This window comes from Desmodus rotundus, chromosome 1 (assembly GCF_022682495.2).
Source record: "Desmodus rotundus isolate HL8 chromosome 1, HLdesRot8A.1, whole genome shotgun sequence".
In the NCBI taxonomy this organism is placed as follows: Eukaryota; Metazoa; Chordata; class Mammalia; order Chiroptera; family Phyllostomidae; genus Desmodus; species Desmodus rotundus.
In genome coordinates, this window is record NC_071387.1 from 168,132,523 (window position 1) to 168,153,945 (window position 21,423).

Here is a 21,423-nt window from a genome sequence, read left to right on the forward strand (position 1 = left end):
GGCACAATACTGATTTTAATGGGGATTATGGCTTGTGTAAAAGGCATAGAAAGTTCACATTTTTTGCTGTGTCAAATTTTGTTCCCCAAAATTTAGGGAACAAATGCTAAGTTACTACAGATTTCATCTTCTAAAAATCAGTTTCTCTCAGGTAGAACTGCTAATACTTAGGGATTATTCCTTAAAGTTTATATCTAGAATTAAATATTTATTACTGGACCCAACTATACAAAAGGTTTTGTTCAGCAGTAGCCTTATGAGAATGAAGGTCGGTGGTCCAGACAGTTTGGTGCCTGTCTGTTGTCACAGGGAAAGGCACATCTTTCCAGGACCCCTTCAGGGGAAGCTAGTGACCAAAGTGTCCCAGGAAACTTCTTCTCCTAAAAGGGTCCCTTCACCATATGGAGGAGTGTGGGGGAGGGGCCAATACAGTGGTAACTGCCCCAGTGTAAATTACTTAAGTACCCTAAATACCTTCTTTCAAAAAAAAAAAAGAGAGAGAGAGAAAAAGAGAAAAAGGAGGAAGAAGGAGAGGAAGAGAAAAGGAAGGAAGCAGAAGAAGAAAATAATAAAGAAATTAGGAGAGCAATCCAGAAGCCATTAACATTGGAAGCAGAAGGACTCAGCTAAACACTAACGACCACTTCCAGCTGCCTTTGACAGCACGGCGTACTGACATGCGCGCCTGGCTTTCAGAAACCACCGAGAGGTGTTCAAAACCCTGCCTCTCCATCTAGACGCATGTGACCTTGAATAAGTTAATTAGCTTGTCCCAGCCTTTTTTTTTTTTCTTCCTCCAATCGGAATGATCCAACTGACCACCTGGAATTGTAGGTCTGCGTGAGAAAAGGAGCTTAAGCGCCCACCTGGCCAGGGGGCACTTTGCCTCCCCTGGAGTCCAAAGTCCTAACAGCCTAACCTGTGTGGGGATTCAAACAAGTCACCGTAAGACATGCCTCTGTGGTTTGCAGATTATTTTGAGCTAAAGGCAACCGAGACCCTACAAGAAAAACTTCTGCCCCTCTCCCCCTTTAACTACCTAGAAGAACTTGAATCTGGGGCCTTGCCCATAAGAAATTACCAGAGATAACCTTTTTAATCTACCTATAGGGCAGGGCGAACTACTAATTACTGAACACCTGGTCTTCTTCTTGCCCTGCAGTGATGCTCTGGAGCCCCCAAAGCACCTCACCCCATTGTAGCTCAGGACGCCACACACACCTCGTTTTAACTCTACGCCTGGCCCTCGCACACGTGTGAACATTTGTCACGGATGTTGATGCTGCACCAGGGAAATCAGAACATAGCCGATGCTATTGTATTTTTTATTAAAAAAACAAGTTAAATAAAATAGTGATCGATTCTCTATAAAACTGAACTGGAGTCCATAGTTCACGGTGGGGGAGGCGGAGGAGGAGGAGACAAGGATGTGGCTGTAGCAGTTTCTTTTTCTTCGTATCTGGGAGGCAATTCAGATGAGAGATGCGGAGTGTGTGCAATCTCAGAGGACGGAGGAGCCCCAGAAATAGTGTATATGGTCACGTGCTCCCTCTCAGAGGCCGCGCCTTGGCCCTCAGGAGTTGGGGTCCTGCTGAAAGGAGAGAGCGGATGGGGAAGGGGGGAGAGGGAGAGTAACACACCTTAAGGAGGAGGTTCTTTTCAAATCTGCAAGGATCTAAGGAGCAGTTTTTTCCACATTCTGCTATTTGCAGATATGTTTCAACTCCTTGCCCCTTACTTTCCTTAAAGCCGATAGTAATGTTGAGACAGTCTCGCTCCTGTTGTCATTTCCTTCGTCATTGAAAAGACAGGGAGCGCAAAGGCAGAGGGGCCACCCAAAGAGAGAGCGCGCCCGAGTTACTGTTCTCTGCTAGTTAGTCTCCTAAGGCAGCTAACAAAAGGCAGACAACCTTATGCAAACAGAAAATTAAATCATTAGGCCACAAACTTGAAGAGAGCAGGAAGGTGTGCTCATTAATGCGGTGGGTGTCAGCCACAGGCCCGCCTGCATCGGAGTTTACCTGCTGCTGCGTCCTAGCTGCGTGATCTCTAAGCCTCAGTCCCTCACCTGTAAAATGGGGATAGCAGTGCACACCTCCCGAAACTAGGACAATTACATGAGGTCATGCAAGAGAAGCCAGACTCTGCCCCAGAGAAATCATCGAAGCTACAGTAGGAGTAGTTTTTGTTTTATTTATTAAAGTTAATAGACGTTTCTTTTAGGGCTTGGAGAAGTTCATCATTGAGAAAAGAGTAGAAAAAGTCACTAACAGAATTCTACAAATGTCCAGAACCTAACCTCCCCTTCTTCCATGCAGAGCAGTCCCCACATCCATCTCTGGCAGGATCGCCAGCTCGCCACCCCGTCTGAAGCACACGAACACATGCCTGAGAAGGTGGGCGGCCAGCCAAGGCAGCACCATCCCCAGGGCACTCACTGCGTCCCTCAGGCCCTCTTCGCACTGCGTTCAAAAAGGCAAATGTCTCACTGTCTGGAAAGTGGCCTGTTACTGAGTCCTGCTCGTAGGCTCACCTGCCCTGTGAAATCTCCTAGCAATCCTTCCTTCACTTCCTGCATCCTGGTTTCCCATTCGGGAAGGTGCCAGGTGCCAGAGCCTTCACCAGCCCTGATCCTCCCTGGCACTTCTGGGAACTCCTCCCCATCACGCCTGCCGCTGTGGACCCTCCTGGTTTCAGCAATCTCTTCCCAGTTTCATCTTTCAGTCAAGACCCAGCCTCTCCAGTCTGCCCAGAGGGGCCACATCTCACTACTCCTCCACCACAAGCAGCTCACCATCTTTCCCCCGACCTGCACTGAGCCCGGTCCCACCTCCTCCTCAGGCAGCAGCATCCACTGTCCCTGTCACTCACCCTTGACATGATGATCTCTGCTCTTCCCCACTGTCCTCTCCATGCCAGGTTCCCTCCCACACACCTCCCCCTTCGAACCACCATGGTTCTAGGCTCCTGTTACGTCAGGCCTGTCCTTGGACTTGGCCTCCTCACCGGCCTGCCACCCTCTGGCCTTTGCCCATTGTGAGCTGGGCTAACGAACCACTGCTTGGAGCCCAGTGTGCTGACTCCAGAACCTGCAACTGCATCCCTCTGCCTCAAAGAAAAGGCACTTAGATGCCTGCTGTTGCCTCTGATCCCAGGTACACCCCTTAGTTTGTGGGGTGGGGCTGTGGATCTTATATTTCCCTTCAATCAGTCTGAGAAGGTTCTGAGGCCCAGGGAACAACTTATTATTGAGGGAAAAGGCAGCTTGGTCAGGTTAGGTGCAGGTGACTTTAGTCAGTCATTTAAATACCTCCATTAGAGGTCCCCTGGAGCCCTCACTCCTCCCCACAATCTAAAGCAGCAAGCAGGGGCCTCCTGAGCCCTCACTCAGTGCTCAGTGTAGCTGATGGGTTGCTGCACATTTTCAGGGTCGCCCCTGCTAGGAGCACATAGTAAAATGCCTGGAGAAGGCTTCACGTGAACCGGGCACAATATAATTTGTAACTTACGTGCTGCCCAAAGTCTCCTGAAAGGCACTGTTAATATTGAGGCAATAATTCTTTCATAATGTCAGCAAAAAAGATATTCACACTCTGATGTTTACTCCTGCACAACAGCCTTAAAGGTGACTTGGCCTAAAGAGGTTAAAATGCTACCTGTGAACTTCAAATGGAAAGTCTTACCCATGGTTGAAAATACTGTAATAGGAAGGTGGACTTTCATTTGGAAGCGAACTGTTAGTCCCAGGACTTCGAGGTGCTGCAGGAGCTGAAGACTCAGGAAAGTAAGGTGGTGGAGGGGGCGGGAATATTATCACGGCATCACCTGAGGAAACACAATATTTTGTTGAAGATCCATGAGTAATAAATGCAAACAAATTAGCAAGAGCAAAACAAATTAATCACATATTTGGCCCATTGATAGAAATTGTCAAAACACCTGTGCCAACTCCGGAATTAAAAAGAGGGCTGAGCAAACTTACAGAGGCAGAGGGCAGAAGCTCCCAGGGGCTGGGAGCAAGGGGACGGGCGCTGGTGTTTACTGGGTGCCCAGTTTCTGTGTGGGGAGATGGGAAACTTCTGGCGGTCGCGAGCGGGGACGGCCACACAGCATTGTGAATGCACTAAATGCCACTGCACTCTTCAGGAGGGTCAGGGTGGTGAATTTTATGCTACCTATGTTTTAACTCAATGTTTTAAAGACAGTTGGCCTGTACTTCACTGCAAGTCTGGGCGACAGCGCTTCAACGAAGCATTTCCTAACCATGTGCCTCGCTTGCGATGTCTACAGCCTTAAAGCTTTCCTTGTTTTTAACTTACCACTTTAGTTCATTGAAAGTTGGCTGCTGGATAAAGTGTCTTGTCGCTCAAATGCAGTTTCACCTCTGAACAAACGACAAGCAGCTGCCCTGCAGCCTATTGTTGGCATTCCACAGCTGTGGTTTATGCTCCTGTCTTTTACCTACCGGCACTTCCCCCAAGCCTCACAAAACAAAGTCAAAGTCAAACATCTTGTTTTTAGCATTCCCAGCACACACACCTGTGTTTTGGGGAAGAGACACTCGGGACCAGATGCTAGCGCTAATCTGTGTTCCGATTCCAATACAAAATGCACCAGGTGAGTTGCCCAGAACATTCTGGCCGTGAGGCAAGCACCACTACATAGAGGTCTGGGGACGGCCTTTGGGAGTTGGCAGCACCAAATGGCAGCACAGGAACCATGAAGGAGGAGAGAGCACTTCTCTGAGGGAAGGAGCTGGGTTTGCATGGGCGGGCGGGCGACAGATCTGATGCTTGTCTAAGCAGGGACTGGACTCCATAAAGCTCCTGGGGTTCCATTTGCCGGTTACCAAGCCAGCATTATCCAGGGGTTAAAGCCCTAACCATGTTCTTTAACCCCTCTAGACCTCAGCTGCCACACCTGTAAATTGCAGGCCATAACTCTACCTGCCTCAGAGGACAGGTAGGAGGATTGGATTCCTGTGCAGCCATTGAAACAGTGCGGGGCCCAGAGGGACTCTCTCAGCTGCTTTGCACCCTCGGAGGTGCCTTCTTCATTCACACCGCCCAGCAAGTGGCACTTATCAGCATGTCGGAAGAAAGACTCCCAACAGGCAGCGTGGCCAGTGTGATTCCACTCTCCCCCTCAGCACTGGAAGCACTTCCTGGGAGGTAACTTAGCCCTTCAGAAAACCCTTACCTCCTTCACTCCTAGCTGTTCAAGCTTTCCTCGCTAATCTAGACTTGATAAAACGTAATGGTTGTCTTCTCATTTTTTTCAGAAGGTCTGGGTAGGTCAGAGGAAGCAAGGGTAAGTGTTCACTTTTAATCACACACTGGAGAACATAGGACCAGGGCATAAGCCTCTAAGGTAGGCCAATGACCTATCAAACACAAACAAGGAAATGTTCAAAGTCACCAGTTATCTCTAGGGCTTGTCCTTCCTGCACAGCTCGCTCCCAGCCGTCCCTCACCTTGCAACCTGCTTTCACCAGGAAAGATGTCCCATCTCCCCCTGGGCTTTCCCCGTCCCCAGGCCCCGAAGGACTTGAGGTTCTCTGTGCCTTGACAGCACAGACCCCTTGAGGGAGGACTGTCTCCTATACCCGCTTGTGTCCCCAGGGTCCAGCACTGAGTGTGTCCACAATGTGGACATCGCTGGTATATCTGCTGGGGGGTGGGAGAGATTTCCACCCGGGGAACAGCTGAATTCTGGGACTTGGATCCAAGAACTGCCTCTCAGTTCCCCAACTTCCCTCGAAAGGCAGAACTGACCTTGGAGAGACAATGTCCAGGACCTTATCAATTGTGCCAAAAGTCACAGATGATTTATAAAAAATTAACCCTTATCCCATAATATCAAAGGAGAAAAAACAAGGGGCTAGGGTGCCAGATTTTCACAGGTTTGATGGGACTTAAAGGGCTAAGTGGCAAAGATTTTAAACTATGCAGTGCAGTGCCAACATCAGACCGAACTGCCCAGAGTCTCCCCGCCCCAGCACGAGCAGCCCTGCCCCCTGACACCCCCTCCCATTCCAGCCACCAGGACGGAGGCACCCAGAAAGTCTCCTGATAGCAAGTCCAAAGGGCACACCTCAAAATGCTCTCAACAAAGTGGAAGATCTGTGCACCCCACGAGTGCCTTCACTGGGCCCCACTCTGCTCCCCGGAAGGACTCGGAATGGTCTCTACTGGGTGAGCCCTTTTGACATGTGACAACTACCCAGAATACCCAGGGAAGACGGAAACAACAGAAATACAGCTCAGTGCACTGGGGAGGGAGCTGTGCAAGAGCCAACCACCTGGGTTTGGGTCCTGGCTCTGCCACTGGCTACTTTGTGACCTTAGGTAAGTTATTTGGTATCCCTGGGCCTCAGGGTAAGAGTTTCTTCATCTCTAACTTGGAGGTACTAAGAGTACCTTCCTCAGTGGGGTGTCGCAGGCATGAAGGAATGTCATACACTAGGCCCTTGAAGAGCACATGCTGACAGCACTTAGATGGCTGTTTGGCTTTATGTATGTGTTAGCTGTCGTTAAGATGTAACTAGTACCCGTGTCGTCCCCTTACGCATATAAATGCACAACCTGCAGCAAGCTGGGAGCACCAACCCTGGCTCGGCGCAAGGACTGTCTGAGCCCACCTGCCCTTCCTCTTTGAGGGCCAGCCTGCCGGGCCCGCAGCCCAGGGAAGCGCCCGCCTGTGCTCAATGCGCACTGCTGGGTCCAGCCACAGCCCCAGCGTGAGGAACATCTCACTCACACCCTCCTTCTCCGTTCCCTCCATGCTTTCTGCTCTGAAATTCTCTTTGCCTGGCCTTTTAGATGTCAAGACTGTGGCTTCAGAGCTTCATCCTTTCAAAAGTGGGAGACTGGGAAAAAAGGTAATTTCCAAAAATGAGTAGTGATGGGGTTTTTCCTTGATTGTGTGAAGCTGAGGCCAAAGCTACTAGTGTTGTTCTTTGGGGAGTTGACTCTGGGATAATCCATCTATTCAGCAGCACCCAAGGGACCCAAAAGGAATTTCTGGGCGTTCTGTGGGGGAAAGAAGTGACAGGTGTTGTCACATTTCGTTTTCATTTATGCCTCTGCTTCCAAACTTTGCTCTGATCCTGAAGTTACAGAAAATAAAGAACAATGAAGAAAACAGAAGGCCCCTCAGAACATAGAGGACCTGGAAGTTGGTGCTAGACTAAGGAATCTTAGAAGTGCAAAGCTCATTGTACAGACATGCAAACCAAGGCCAGGCGAGGTTAAAGACTCACCCAAGGCAGTCAACCAGCGACAGTGGACAGTCAGGATGAGAATTCACGCGCCCACCAACGCAAAGGGCCACAGGTTTTAGTGTGAGAACAGGGGAAGAGGATCACTTGGCAGGTCCCTAAGGTGACAGAGTACTCACAGATTGTCTTTGAGGTTCTTCTCACTTTCCTCTTAATTTGCTCTGTGACCTCAGTCAAGGTCACCACTTAGAGTCCCGAAGCTTTTGCTAAATAATAATGAATTAAGTGCTGGGACAAAATGATGTGTACGAGGACTCCTCTGGCGCTTGCCTTTGCAGCAGCACTGCGTGTGTGTGTGTGTGTGTGAGTGAGTGACAGAGAGAGACAGAGACAGAGGAGACAGAGTCAGGGAATCTAGGCCAGACCCAAGGGCAGCCCAGTGAAGCCTTGATGCGACAGCCACTGTGATATGAGCAAGCACGGGAATGACAGCACCCACCTACGGTGACCTGGACAGGCTCCGTGTTCTGGGTCTGTCTCTCTTCGCTTTCAGAGGCATTCTGGCCCTCATTCAAGTTGCTTCTCCTCTTAACGTGGGCCACCACGAAGAAACACAATCCCATGAGCACAATCAAGGGTCCCATGATCTGCAGGGACAGGAATCCACAGATCTGGGGCTCCTCGTTGGCAGTGTCTGTCTCATTCAGCGTTTCCTGCTCCCAGTTTGGGCCACAACCAGGGACCCAGATGCCTAGTATGCTGATGAGCATGCCGCTGGTCAAGAAGAGAAATCCAAAGATGAGGCACTGGGCAAACTGGCGGCTCTCTCCGCAGATGAAGGCTCGATCAGGGTCTGCCTGGTGGCCTCGAAGGTGCCCCTCGCGGAACTGACGTAGTGCCCGGGAGCGGGCCAGGATCACAGCCGCAAGCCCAACCACGGCACACGCAGGCCCGACCACCTTCAGCACTATGCTGCAGTCCGGGAGGGGTTTGTATTGGCATGCCTGGAACCCAAAGATGGAGAGCAGGACTCCCACAAACAGCAGGATGGCACCGAAGACGAAAAGGAAGAAAATGAGCATGCTGACATGCCTGTCTTGCTGGACCCCACCTGGTTCAGTTGCTGCAGGAGACATGGCCAGAAGAGGCCCCTGCCCCAGGGAGGGGTGGGGTGTGTTCCTTTCCCTCCAGTGGTTTCCACAGCTCTGCAAATATAACCAAACGCCAAATTAAAGTAGGCACAGGTGTTCCTGACCCACCCTGTTCTCTTGCTGGCCATCGGAAATCGCACCAGGTTGAAATCAGAGGGCACAGAACTTTATCCAACGGACACACTGTAGGACAATGAACTGGTTTTTGAGTCAGAAGGACTGGCATTCAGAAACTCCTGAATACTTAATTTTATGAAAATGTTCAAGAAAAGGAAATGCAGTTACCATGCACCTAAGAGTATGTCTAAAAAACCAAACAAAACTCTTTACGGGGCTGTAAATTACAGCATTCAGAATATAGTCAACGCTACTGTGATAACTGTGTGTGGTGCCCGGGGTCACTAGACTTACTGGGGGGTCACTTCATAAGTTATGTAAATGTCTAATCGCTATGCTGTACATCTGAAACTAATATAATATTGAATGTCAACTGTAACTAATTTTTTAATTTTTTCAAAGATTTTATTTATTTTTAGAGAGAGGGGAAGGGAAAGAGAAAGAGAGGGAGAGAAGCAACAATGTGTGGTTACCTCCTGTGTGCCCCCTGTCAGGGACCTGGCCTACAACTGAGGTATGTGCCCTGACTGGGAATTGAACTGGCGACCCTTTGCTTTGCAGGCTGGCAGTAAATCCATTGAGCCACACCAGCCAGGCTAATTTTTTTGATTTTTAGTAAATATTTTTTTTAAAACATAGAACAAAAGCAACCGGATATGGCTTTTCCTGTTCTAAGTCTTACAAACTCACACTCCCAGGCAAAAAAAAGAAAAACAATGGTGAGTGAGGGAAGAACCACAAGGATTATTTTTGATTTACAGACATCCCACATTTCATCACAGCTGCTCTGAGCATTTCCATGTCAGTAAATTTTTGTTCAGTAACTAACTTTCCATTTCCTGTTTCAGGCCCACAGCAACTTTCCATTCCGTGCTTTATTCTAAGGCTACGTGGACAGGAGAGCCAAGTTTCCACTGAACGGGAAGGCAGTTCAGGAGCCCGGTGGGTTCAATGGTTACTAAGTTACTTCTGTCAAAGTGTGATTCTTGAGTTGTCACTCAGGGGCTTCCTTGGCCTGGAATCTGGTGGTCTGGCTGCTTGGGCCTGGGATGACCCAGGGGAGTGTGGTAGAGCCCGTGAGACGGAGCCCTGTCTCCCAGGAGGCCAGGCAGCCTCTCGCTCTCCTTGGTGCCACCCACTTCCACAAAGAGGTTGAGGCTGTTAAAAACAAACAGCTGATAAAATCGCCAGTTACAAAGCACTGAACAGCAATAGAACTGGACTTTGAAAGAAGAGTGTAAGTGAAGTCAAGTGAGAAAGCACCTTCCACAAGATCACCCAAGCCCTGTTCTTCAAGGATATCACATATTAAATGCACCCAGAGCAGTTGTTGAAGAGTGGTCCGGTGCACACAGGCTGACTTCATTATCCAGTTACCTTGTTTACTCTAATGGGTGGGTATTTTACCAGGACCCTTCAAGTCGGGGCATTGGAAAAGACACTCTGGGTGTGAAGACTGTCTTCATTGCTCAAGGAAAGAAAACCTTTAAAATATCTTTTCCCGTTTGTATCCACAGTCACATGAAGGAGCTCAAGACGGAGGCCAAGGCCATCTTGACAAACCCAAATCCTGACCAAGCAGGGTCAGTTTGGGTAAGGAAAGCAAACAGCCTGTCCTCTATGAGGAAGTACTTTTCCAGGAAAAAGTATGATAGAATCAAAAGGAAGTTGAAGAAAAAAGGAAGTGTAGGAGGGAAATAAGTTTTTATTTTTAAACTTGGACAAACTATATTTATGAAGATGCAGTTAAGCTGAGACAAAGATTTAAAGTATTGTACTAATATTTAAAAAGTTTTCTGAATCATGTTATCATGATTCTTTTGCTGGTTCTGTGATAAGAGTGATTCTTTGCTACAAAGTCCTATCAGGAATTCATTGTGTTCCTGACACCTTCAGTTTTGAAGTGAGTCACAAGGCTTCAACCATCTCAAGGCAAATTCCCAAATACCCAGTAAAGGCAAATTCCCAGTAAAGAAAATAGAAGCCCCAAACTGGATTTTAGCTTCTTTTCCGAGGCCTAGTGGATTAAGCACAGATGTGTTAATCCCTGAAGCAAAATAACGTGTGGGTCAGTCTGTCTGTCTATTCTCTCCATACATGAACTCACAATCAGACACACAGACATGTACACTAATAGAAAATTAAACCTTTTCCAAATACCAACCTACACTTAATTTCGCCAAAGCCAAATTCGCCTCCCTAACACCCTATCCCTTTTCCTAAGGGCATTTCCAATTCAGCAGCACCTAAGAACTTCCAAAGCTCTGGTGCGGTTGGGAACCCAGGCAAAAAGGCAAATGTCTTTTACGGGAAATAGCTCCGTGGGTTTTAGGGAGCTCCAGCGCAACAGCCCCCAGCGGCTGGGCGCGCGGCTCTCACGGGCACAGGTTAGCGCGGGGTCCTCGGCGCCAGCGCCGCTCCTGGCGACAAGCCTCAGGGGTAACATCGCGGCGCCAGCCCCGCGGCCAGCGAGCGCAGGCTCCCGCGACGCGGTGAGGCTCGGGGTCCCGAGTCGCTTACCTGCGTCTTAGTCTAGCGTGCGCACTGGCTGCGCCCGGGCACTCCCCGGGAGTGTGGCGCAGGTTTCGGGGTAGGCGCGCTGCAGTGCAGCGCCGGCTGCGGGCAGCGGCCTGGTCGCGGATCCCCACCGCACACTCCCACCTGCGGAGGGCGGGCCGCCACTGTATTTACAGGAGGAGGCGGTGCCGCGAGGGCGCGGTGGCTGGGGGACGGCGGGCAGGGCAGGGCTGACTGGTGGGAGCTGGCGGTCACCAGGTGCTGCCCTTCGGGGACGAGAGCGCGCCCAGCCTGGCAGTGGGGAGCGAGGTGCGGCTTCGCCGCCCAGGGCTGGAGGACCTGGCCGCTTCCGAGCCCGTGACCGTGCGCGCGAAGAAGCCGGGAATAAATGAGCACCGTCCCCGCCCCCCAGGCCCGCAGCCCTAGGGCAGTCAGGCGCGAGGTGAGGGTCTCCCGGCTGTGCGAACTGCGGCGCTGCGCCGGCCGAGATCCGGGCAGCGGGCAGGAGCTGGTTTCTTTCCAGACTAGGTTCCGGGATTCGGGGGAGGGGGTGTGAGAAAGGGAAGCGGCTTTTCCCTACCAGCGATGCAGCAGCGTGGGGCCCCCGCGTTCCCGCCGCCGCTCTCTCGGCCGCCGTGCGGCCTGGGAAGGGTCCATTCAGTAGCCTTGTGTTTCTGCTGCCGTTCCACAGACTTTGACTTGGGGTCACTGGAGCAAGTCCTTCGCTGAGAGTTCCCTGATGAACAGGTTATAGAGATACCAGGTCACAGCAACTTGCGCGCCATTAGAACAGGAGACAAGGGTTCTCCACATCCGAGCCCGTGAGACAGCAGGAGGTCCCAGCTCCTAGACTGAAGCACGACCCTGGCTGTCTCCATTCCGGGTCAGCCCTCCCTTCCTCACTCAGAGGTGTGCTCACACCCCTCCTCAGCCCTAGAACCCCCTTCCCAGTTCTCAATCGCTAGTGATCTGCTGGAATTAAACTGGTAACTTTCCCTGCCCTTGAACCAGAAGGTTCGGGATGGGTTTGCTAATCCCTGTGCTATTTGTAACCTACCCCATGACACGTGACACGGACTCACTTTGCCAGTGTGCACACCAGGGGTCAGGACGTGTGGAGGTGAGTAAAGGGCTCAGCCCAAGCTCCAGGAGCCTTGGGGACTTCCCCATCCCCACCACTTTTCCTTAGCTTCCGGTCCACTTGCCTGGAACCCAGTAAAAAGTTAACGCCACTTGCATTAACCTTTTTAAAGTACAAACACATAGCATACCTTAATACAGCAAGTTGTTCCCAATAGTTCTCACTGAGGGCAAAGATGAGAAGAGTTTTAGCTAATTAGGAGAAGTGAGGAGGAGACTCTCACAGAAGCGGTCAGAGACAGACAAAGAGGAAAGGGTGTTAGCTGGGCTCCGAGGGCTGGACGCCTGTGTGGTAAGAGGTGGTTTCACTGGGGAGGCATACTGGACAAGTTCCAGCATTGGAATTTGCTGGGGACACTTGCCCAGTGGCCAAATGTGGCCTTTCTCACAGTTAGCACACCCTGGCCTCTGCAAACCTCTGCCCCTACTAAATAAAGAACATTGGTTGTGACTGTAATGAAGAATCCTAACCTGGTGACCCCGTGGTCTTGTGACGCTCTGTTCCTCTCTTCACCTGTAGCCTAAGGTTCTTTGCTGGGTGGCTCCAGATCTCAGAATGTTGGAGCCAGAAGGCAATAGGGGGAGCTACAAACAGCTGTTTTTCAGTTGAGGAAACTGAGGGCTAAAGACAGAAAGTCCACAGCTGGTTAATGTGAACCAGATATACTGACTCTTCATTGTTCTTCCTGAGTACACCTGTCACCCGGAGGACACACAAAGCCACAGACTCAAAAAATGGCTTTTTTATTACGTGGCTTTTAGATTGTTATAACCATACAGACACTGCACCCCGAGTTTATTGCAGCAGTCTGTGTCTAGGCGGGAGATAATGCTGATCAAAGTGTCAGGTATACCACCTTCCGGAAGGGCCTCAGAGCACAGCCCACTAACAAGCAGACAGCCCGCAGCGGAGGTTGCACAACAGCGCAGGCCCGGACCATAGAATTTGCCCTCTGTGCTTGCGCCTGCTGACAATCCTCGTACGAGAGGCCTTGTGTCTCCTCCTACTCATTCTCACCTTCTCCCTCACTTAGAACTCCGACTCCAGTCGTGTTGTGTGCGGACCTGCAAGGGGCCTGTTGATACAGCTGCCCCTCTGGTGCCACATGACTGCAGGCTGGCCACACATGACAGGCTTGAGTGTACTGGCTCCAAGGACAATCAGATTAGCTTCCACTTGGAATATCTGCTGCTTGGACTGTTTGTGTCTTTTGGAGCCCATTTGACTACATTAAACTCCATGGAAACCAGTCGTGGGTCAAGTATGAAAGACATACCCACCAGCCTCCAAGGAGCTGGTCTCGGTAGCAGACCTATTCTTAGGAAAGAGACCGGATGGCCCTGTCACTCTCTAAAACCAAATAGACTTTCCCGGCCAGTGTGGTAGTGACAAAAGACGAGCCCAGACAAAATCCTTAGGAAAGCAGCATCAGAACAAGCTTTAGAAGATGGGCAAACTCTGAATTCGGGAAGCAAGTTCAGAGAATTAAGCCAAGGCAAGCATTCATGTATTCAGTCAGCAAGTATTTGAGTGCTGCCATAAACAAAATGGAAAATCCTTTGCCGATGTGGAACTTGTATTTTAACGAGGAGAAAGATGGTAAAAGAAACCTGTAGATTATACAGAGTATTAGAAAGCACCAAGTGCAATGGGGACTCAGAAGTCACAGAAGGAAACTGGGGAGTGCAGCAGAGACTTCAACTTCAACAAGGCAGTTAAGGAAGGCATGTCCCCAAAGGTGACATTGCAGCAAAACTTGAAGGGAATGAGGAAGCAACCATATTCATAAACTAAGATTGCATAACAAATTACCTCCAAATTTAGATGCTTAAAACAACTAAGATTTTTTCTCTCTCTCAGGTCCTGAGGGTCAGAATCTGGGAGCTGCCTAGCTGGGTGGGTCCAGCTCAGGGTCTCTCAGTCAAGCAGTTGGCTCAAGGCTACCGCATCTGCAGGCCTGGCTGGGTGGCTCCGAGGTGGCTTGCTCCCACGGCTGTGGGCAGGAGGCCTCAGTTTCTTGCCATGTGGACCTACCCACAGAGCTGCCTGAGTGTCCTCAGGACATGGCAGCTGGCTCCCCCCAGAGTGACCCAAGAGAGAGCAAAGGAGGAAGGCGTGGCAGTGCCTTTTATGGCGTAGTCTCTGAAGTCCCACACCACGACTTCTGCTGTGTTCTGTTCCTTAGAATTGAGTCGCTAAGTCTAGGGTTGCACTCCCCCTCTTGATGGGGGAAGCATCAAAGAATTTGATATATTTTAAAACTATGAATTTGAACCTGTTTTAAAGCTATGACAGAGAAATATAATGATGATTGGAAGAAGAAGGGAAGAACACTGGCAGAGGAAACAGCCAATGCAAAGGCCCTGAGGCAGGAACAGGGGAATTCAAGGAAGAACAAGAGGCCAGGGTGCATGGAGCAGGTGAGCAAGCCAGGGAGGAATAGGAAAGGAGGTCAGAGAGGGTAAGTGTGGGGGTGACCACGGGCACCAGCTTGTGTAGGGCTTCGCTGTGGGCCGTTGTAAGTACTTGGAATGAGATGGGAAGATTTTGGAGGGTTTTTTTTTTTTTTAAGCAGAGTGTGATATGACCTGACTTATTTTTAAAAAGAAGACAGTTGCTTCTGGGTGAGAATAGCCTGAGGAGGAGGGAGGGTGGAAGGGAGAAGACCATTTAGGAAGCTATTATAATAACCCAGGAGAGAGATAACTGTGGCTTGTGTTCGAAGGTGATCAAAGCGATTGGATTGGGTTCTGTATATATCTCGAAGACAGGGTTTTCCTGGACTGGGTTTGGGTTTGAATTCCAAGCTTTTGGGCCTGAGGACCTGGAAGGATGGCTCTGGCATTGACCACGGCAGGGAAAACTGAGGGCCAGTCACGTTGGAAGGGAGAGTTTTGGGGTTCAGTTTGGGGCGTGTTAACCCTGTGACGTACGTCCCTTAGATATCTGAGTGCAGAAGTTGAGTGGGCAGTTGAATACCCATGCCTGGCACTCAGGAACTCTGGAAGGAATACTTCCCTGTGGTCTGTCAGCGATGCTCGTTACAAAATCAAGAAGGCTGCAGGGGCTGATACGTGCATACGTGGCTACACCTGCCTAGTGACAATCTGCTGCCCGGGCCTCCCAGAAAGCGCACAGCAAGGGGCACAGCTGGGAGGGATGAGCTTCTGCTCTGCTCTCAGAGCTGTGACCTAAGGACCGTGTGTCCTTTGATCCCACAACACTGGCTGTGTGACACCCCCCAGGGCACCGCCAACCCGGAAAAGTCGTTCTGGGCAAGTGGCGTGTTTGGGTTTGTGTAATTTACTGTCGCCATTTTTCAGAATTCAAAAAATGACAGAAAGACAATCGATCACTAAGTCTGCCAGCTTCTAGTTTCTCTTTTGGTGTCTCTCTGGTTCTGCCCCAAAGGCGCCTCAGCAGCCAGCAGCGTGCATTCCTCTCCCAGTTCCCGATGTTTCCTGAGACTCCACCAGGGCTGGTACGCAGGAATTTCTTCTCAGGTGCTCGGTCTTGGGCCGATGTTTCAAAAATTATTCCCAGGACTGCCAGCGATGCCTCTGAACCTGGCAAGGCCCCATCGAGCTGCCGACCCCTGCAACAGGTGCTGTGGTCAGGGGAGGCCCGGCTTCCTTGGCATTTTCCCCCTCCCCCACCCCTAACCTGGACTTAGACCCAGGAGCCTGAGACATGTGTCCCGAGTAAGACTGACTGATTTGACAAGCTTGAATTGAAGGTTTAGATTTAACTCCTTAGCTGATACCCAGTGCAAGGACCAAACTTTTGCTGTCATTTTATTGCCCGGGATGGTGCTGCTGTTTTGGCAAGGTTTACAACAACTCGGCTTAAGTGCAGTTAGCTGGAGCCGGGGGTAGGGAATGCAAGGAGTCATTTCAGAGAGTGAGGATTTGCCTGGCGCTCACGTGGTCTCACTGGCGGAGGCCTCCACAAGGCCCAGGGAGAGTCATCACTTCCACAGTGGCGACAGCAGCTGGGCAGCAGGCTAGAGGAGACCAGACATTGACAGTAAGGGTTTCACAGAAATGTGGTGACCTCCTGGTGTCTTGCATTGGCTCCATCAAACACCTACCGCTAAACAGGCCCCAAAGAATGAATTATTTCTCTACAGCATGTAAAAGGGGGACAAGATAGACCTTAGTTTACATCCTGGCTTTGTCACTGGCTGCGTGACCTTGGCCAAGTAAACACCTTTTCGGTGCCTCAGTGTCCGCACCTGGAATGTGGGAATAAGCAGACCTACCTCAGAGGATGTCTTTCCTGGCACACGGCAGGCCATTGATGGATGTTTTTCTCTTTGGTCTCTGGCTACTTACCTTACCCTCCATCCGTGGCTCTTCTCCTTCAGGGAGGTTGACCTGATGAATCCACGGAGAAAGGAAGGAGAAGAGCAGGGAATTCGGGGTTCTCAGGGAAAACAGAATGAGGCGGTGTTGACTTCTAGTGCTCAGTTTGCCATGGTTTGAGCTGCGGCCAGCACACCTGGCTTCTCCCTGCAGCGCATATCCTGGTATTTCTAGACGTCCTGAAGGTGTGTATCACATGATCACAAAAACTCGCCATCCTAATAGTTACCTGTCTCATCTCCTCTGTCATTCTACTTCTGCTCCACCTTGCCTGCAGCCACCAAAACTTCTGTGAAGTGCCTTGCTGCTATGGTGTCCCCAAGGGATATATGGGGGCCTGCCAAGGTGCTCCCCCAGCCAATCATCAGCGGGGGTTCAGGGCTCAACCTGCCTCACCTATTCTGGTTCCACCTGCATGTCTCAGGCCCCATTACTTCCACCCTGGTTCTGGCCCTGCACTTCCTGGTTGACACTTACGATTCCAAAAAGGATTAAAAGCAGCTTACAGTGCTCCAAAAATACAGCAAGGTGAAATAAATAAGAAAATAAATGAGAAAAAGAAAGAAAAAATAAGCAAAAGGTTCATAGCATTTCTTGCCTTATTCAAACAGCTTCCTGGTAATGTGCAGGGAGGGGCAAAATCATTTTGACATTGTCCACACAGGTAACTTACCTGTTTCAGGATCAGGTGTGGTAACCTGTCTAAGACACTTGCAGATGACTCTCAAAATGGCCCGACCCACACACCTGGGATGGCTGTGGTGCTATATGTGGGGACCTCAGCACTTGGGTGCAGCCTTACCAGGTGGCATTGGTCACACACTTGGCTTGTCTCACAGCAACTGCTGACCTAAAAAGTGAAGCAATAAGAACCTGAACACCTGAGAACTGAGACTCTGATAAATTAAAAGGCAGTTTGGCAGGAAGCCACCCCCACCCCCAATGCCCCAGATTTTAACAAAAGGCGCCTTGTCACACACAGTCACAGAATGCAGGTAAAGCCAGGGCTTGGGGCAGTGTTGATTTAGAAAGAAGAAAAAGAAAACTTCTTTGGGGCTTTTTTCCCCCTCTTCCCCCCCCCCTAACCTACCTCACAGGGTTATTGAAAGGATTAAATAAATATAGAGAGAAAGACCTGCTGAGATTTGTGCCCAGAGGCAATTCCAGGAGAAACATCTTCTCCTGAATAATGGCAGCAGGTGACCCCCATAGACCTCCTGTGAGGTTTGGTGATGGATGCCTCTCATTGCATTCCATAACCAGCCCATGAGGTAAGTACCACTGTGCCCCGTGCCCAGAGAGGGGGGGCAGCTCTTACCTCACCTGGCTGGGGAGTGGCAGAGCTGCATGGGGAGCACCGTGCCTCTCGCCTCTCCCAGGTGGGTCTGTCCACAGCATCCTTTCTCAAGGCACAGGGCGGCAACTATGGCTATTTTTTTCAATGTCAGTTTAGAGTCACTCAAGGGCAAGCTAACAAACTCCCATTCACTCTTTAATTCTGCCCTGAAATGTCGTTTCCCCAGAGAGACCTCCTACTCTAAATAAGCCCTAGCTGCCCACGCCACCCCTACCCTGCCATTTTCAGAGTACTTGTACTTCCCACTCAGGGCACTCATCACAAGCACAGTTAGTTGTTCTCCCTTTGAGACCACTTCTCTCCTAACCTTTGCTCTTTAAACCACCATGTCATTCTCTGCCCTTCCTGTCACTGTCATCAGTGACCTTCCAGATCTCCCATCTTCCAGCTCAGGTTTTGGCACCTGGCACGCAAGTCTCTTCTGATTCAAATCCTGCCTTCATCTTGGGTGCTTTTAACCTCACACAATGAACCAGCTGACATCTGGCCTTCTCCTCTCAAAGTCCTTCCTCTCCCGTCCACTTCAGCTGACCCCTCCCACCAGCTCATGTGGACCAGCCGTGCCCTGAAACCACTCCCCTGCAAAAGCAGGAGCTGGAATGTCTCCTTCCATCTTGCTTATTGCAGCCTTCCTGCTATGACAGTCCTTTACTCCCAACTGGACCCTTTGCTTGCACTGATCAACTCTTAAGACTCAAATCAAGTCTGTGCCTTTTCATCACACCCATCTGGCATCACTGCTTCGCTCTGTTTCCTGGGCCTGTGCCTCCGTAGCTAAGTGCTGCTGCTGAAAGACGTCGCCGAGAATCCATTGCTGTCAATGTACATCTGTGCTCGCCAAACTGAAGGGCCCACGGCAACCCACCCATTTTGCTCCTTGCCTCACTTCCTACACAGTTATTTCAGCAGGTGACCCGAAGCCCAGGGAGCCCTTTCATCTGCTCTGCTGTTACCCTGAGGCTCCAGGTCCCCACCTGGACAGCAGGTTCCTTGAGAGACGCAACCACAGCAGCCCTTTGGCCAAGCATGCTCCACCGAGAATGCCCCTGACTCGGGGTCCCAGGAGAGAGCTCTTTAATTTGTTCTGAGTTCTTGTTTTCCAAAGCAGAATGGCCCCAGTCACGGGCCTTCAACTCCTAGCCTCCGGCTGTGCCAGCGGCCGTTCTCCCTTCACAGAGACTTCGCCCTGACAGTGGACCTGAGTCCCCCTCCTAGGCTCCCGTCCCTTGTGACGAGTTCCTCCCGAGCGGCCCAAGCATTTGTTGCCAGAGGCCTCGGTCAGACCATCTCCATCCATCAACAGGGTGTGAGGGAAGAAAGGTAATTTTCCTTCTACCCTTCTGAGTTAAAACTCTGTAATAAAAGACAGATTAACAAGAGAAGAAAAACAGAAGTTGGTAAACTTCAAAACAAACGAAGTTTACTAACTTGGATACAAGGGAGATACCCAGGGGGAAATAGTAGCCGGCTGAGGTAGGTGGGAATCCAGGCTTACACAGCATCTTAGTAGGGAAAGAGGTGGGGCGGTGGCGGCCTCTTCGGCGAGAGTAAACGAGTTTCAGGGACAATGAATGGGCCCTGAGAACAGATGGGAGGTATGGTAGCTTATGACGATGTTTGTTGGGGTGCGGTGTGGACTTTCAGTCTCCTTCCCTGTGACCAGCGTCCACCCTCTCTGGTAGACGAAACTCCCAGAAGGGGTTTATGACTGTTCAGTCCCTTCTGGAGCATCCATCTTCAGGCAGATGAGGGGACTTCAGAGAAAGTCTCTCCTTGCATTTGCTCTTTCTCAAATGCCTACAGCTAAAAATAATCAATAAGCCAAAGTGGCACATTTTGGGGTGGCATATTCTGCTACCCTTCAAAGGCTAAATATGCAGCAGCTCAACTTTCTCCAGCAGCAGAGAGAGCAGGGAGATGTGTGGACACTCGAGAGAGGCACCAAGGAACCAAACCTAACCCCCCAACCCCATCTACACATACGTACTCTAACAGTTTAATTGGTTTCTTCACAGACTCTACAGTTCAAGAAAGATTGAAGCTGGTTTACAAAATACATATAATTCAATCGTATAAAGTGAAATAACACATACTAAGCTAAAGTAGAATCCTGCCTGCCCTCCCCCGGGGATCTGAGACCTCTGAAGACCAGAACTCTGTGTTTTGTTGGACTTGCCTCTCCCTTCCAGGAGGAGGCTGCATAAGCATGAATAGAGGGAAGGGAGAATTAGTCTAACAGGAAGCCGCGTGCATCTCCTCCCTGCACGGTCCTGGGACGGGACGGTGTAGATTCTGCCACGAGCCGTTGAGTGATTTGTTGCCACAGGAGCTGCGGGCGGGCTGGGAGACCCAGGTTTCTGCAGTCCGGGAAAACGGGAAAGTGCCGGCTGCAGCCTCCGCAGCCTCCCAGGCAGTCAGCGCCACCGCCTGTCCGCACGGAGCCTCTGGGTGCACAGGCGCCCGCGGCCTCTGCGGATCCTCCTGCTCCTAACCGGCTTTTGCTGGCTCAGCTAGGAGACTTGCCCAGGCAGACAATATAATGGCTCCAGCTGAGGACACGCTCTGCCGATAGGCTGCGTGCGTGCCGACAGGCCGCGGCCATCTCACAAGTCTGGACACAGGAAAACACAACCGGCTCCTCTTTCTGACATTCCCGACTAGCTAACTGTGCTGGTTATGCCTTCGACCAGGAGGACTGAAAGATGGAAAAAAGCATCTTGGAAATAATTGTACAACTTCACAGATCATTAGCAAACCTGACTTTCCATCACCAACTCCAGAGTTGTAATGCGTTTTATTGTCATGCAATCTTTGACTGTTACACAAAAGAAAAATCTACCCTCAAATCTCTATACTCTTTGTAATTAGAGCCATTTCTCTCAACATCCAAGAATTGTAAGATGCTGATCAAAGGTATCCATTTAAAACACAGATCATAACTGGGTAAATAGAGATATCGCCCAAGTCAGGGAGAATGCGTGTGTATATGAGGTGCGTTTCTCATCGGGTGAATTCTTAGAGATACAGTAGCGGGTTGTTAGGTCACAGGTTCAACTCTCAAGTATTCCAAGGGATGGTAACGAATGTTAGACGGAAGTCCTCTGAGTCCAGCACAACTGTTTGTAACCTCGGTGGGGGCAGCAATGCAGGGGCTTCCACCACCGAAGAGCCGGCAGAGTGGCCAGGAGGTCAGCGAGCAGTAACGACAGGAGAGGCCGCGGGTGCCTGTGCAGGCGGCGGGGTTTGTGAGGGGAGGGAAGGGAAAGGTCTGAGAGTCTCCGCCCTGAGGGAGGAGCTTCGTCCTCCAGTGGGAGGTGGGGAGAAGCAGCTACATCATTCACCGCGTCTACCTGTGGAGCCCGTTTCCCAGGATGCCTCGCCATAGCAGTTGCTGTCTGTCTTCCCACGGGCGGGGCAAGTGCCCCCTTCCTCATCATCTTTCCTGGGACAGTCCCCTGATAACCCGCAGGGGAGTGCTGAGAAGCAGGATCAGGGGCCTGGTGGGCAGGAAAGATGGTTGGGACCTCAGCCTGACACACTGGGCTGCTTCCTGAGCA

The 21,423-nt window shown here is 50.7% G+C and overlaps 1 protein-coding gene across 4 annotated transcripts; it reads right to left on the bottom strand.

Moving 5' to 3' along the window:
• Positions 1 to 471: 471 nt before the first annotated feature.
• Positions 472 to 12,423, bottom strand: TMEM171 (transmembrane protein 171). Of its 4 annotated transcripts, XM_045186410.2 has the most exons (5): positions 12,276 to 12,423; positions 11,585 to 11,740; positions 7,719 to 8,424; positions 3,684 to 3,825; positions 473 to 1,591 (listed from the first exon to the last, which is right to left on the bottom strand). In XM_045186410.2, the coding sequence occupies exons 3-5, from the start codon at positions 8,353 to 8,355 to the stop codon at positions 1,393 to 1,395; spliced, it is 978 nt and encodes a 325-aa protein (XP_045042345.2). In that variant the 5' UTR covers positions 8,356 to 8,424; positions 11,585 to 11,740; positions 12,276 to 12,423; the 3' UTR covers positions 473 to 1,392. The 4 variants fall into 4 exon arrangements, with proteins under 4 accessions (XP_053768674.1, XP_045042345.2, XP_024434141.2 ...); XM_053912699.2 differs by lacking the exons at positions 11,585 to 11,740; positions 12,276 to 12,423 and adding an exon at positions 11,008 to 11,523 and having other exon boundaries at positions 472 to 1,588; XM_024578373.3 differs by lacking the exon at positions 12,276 to 12,423 and having other exon boundaries at positions 11,585 to 12,009.
• Positions 12,424 to 21,423: the final 9,000 nt, after the last annotated feature.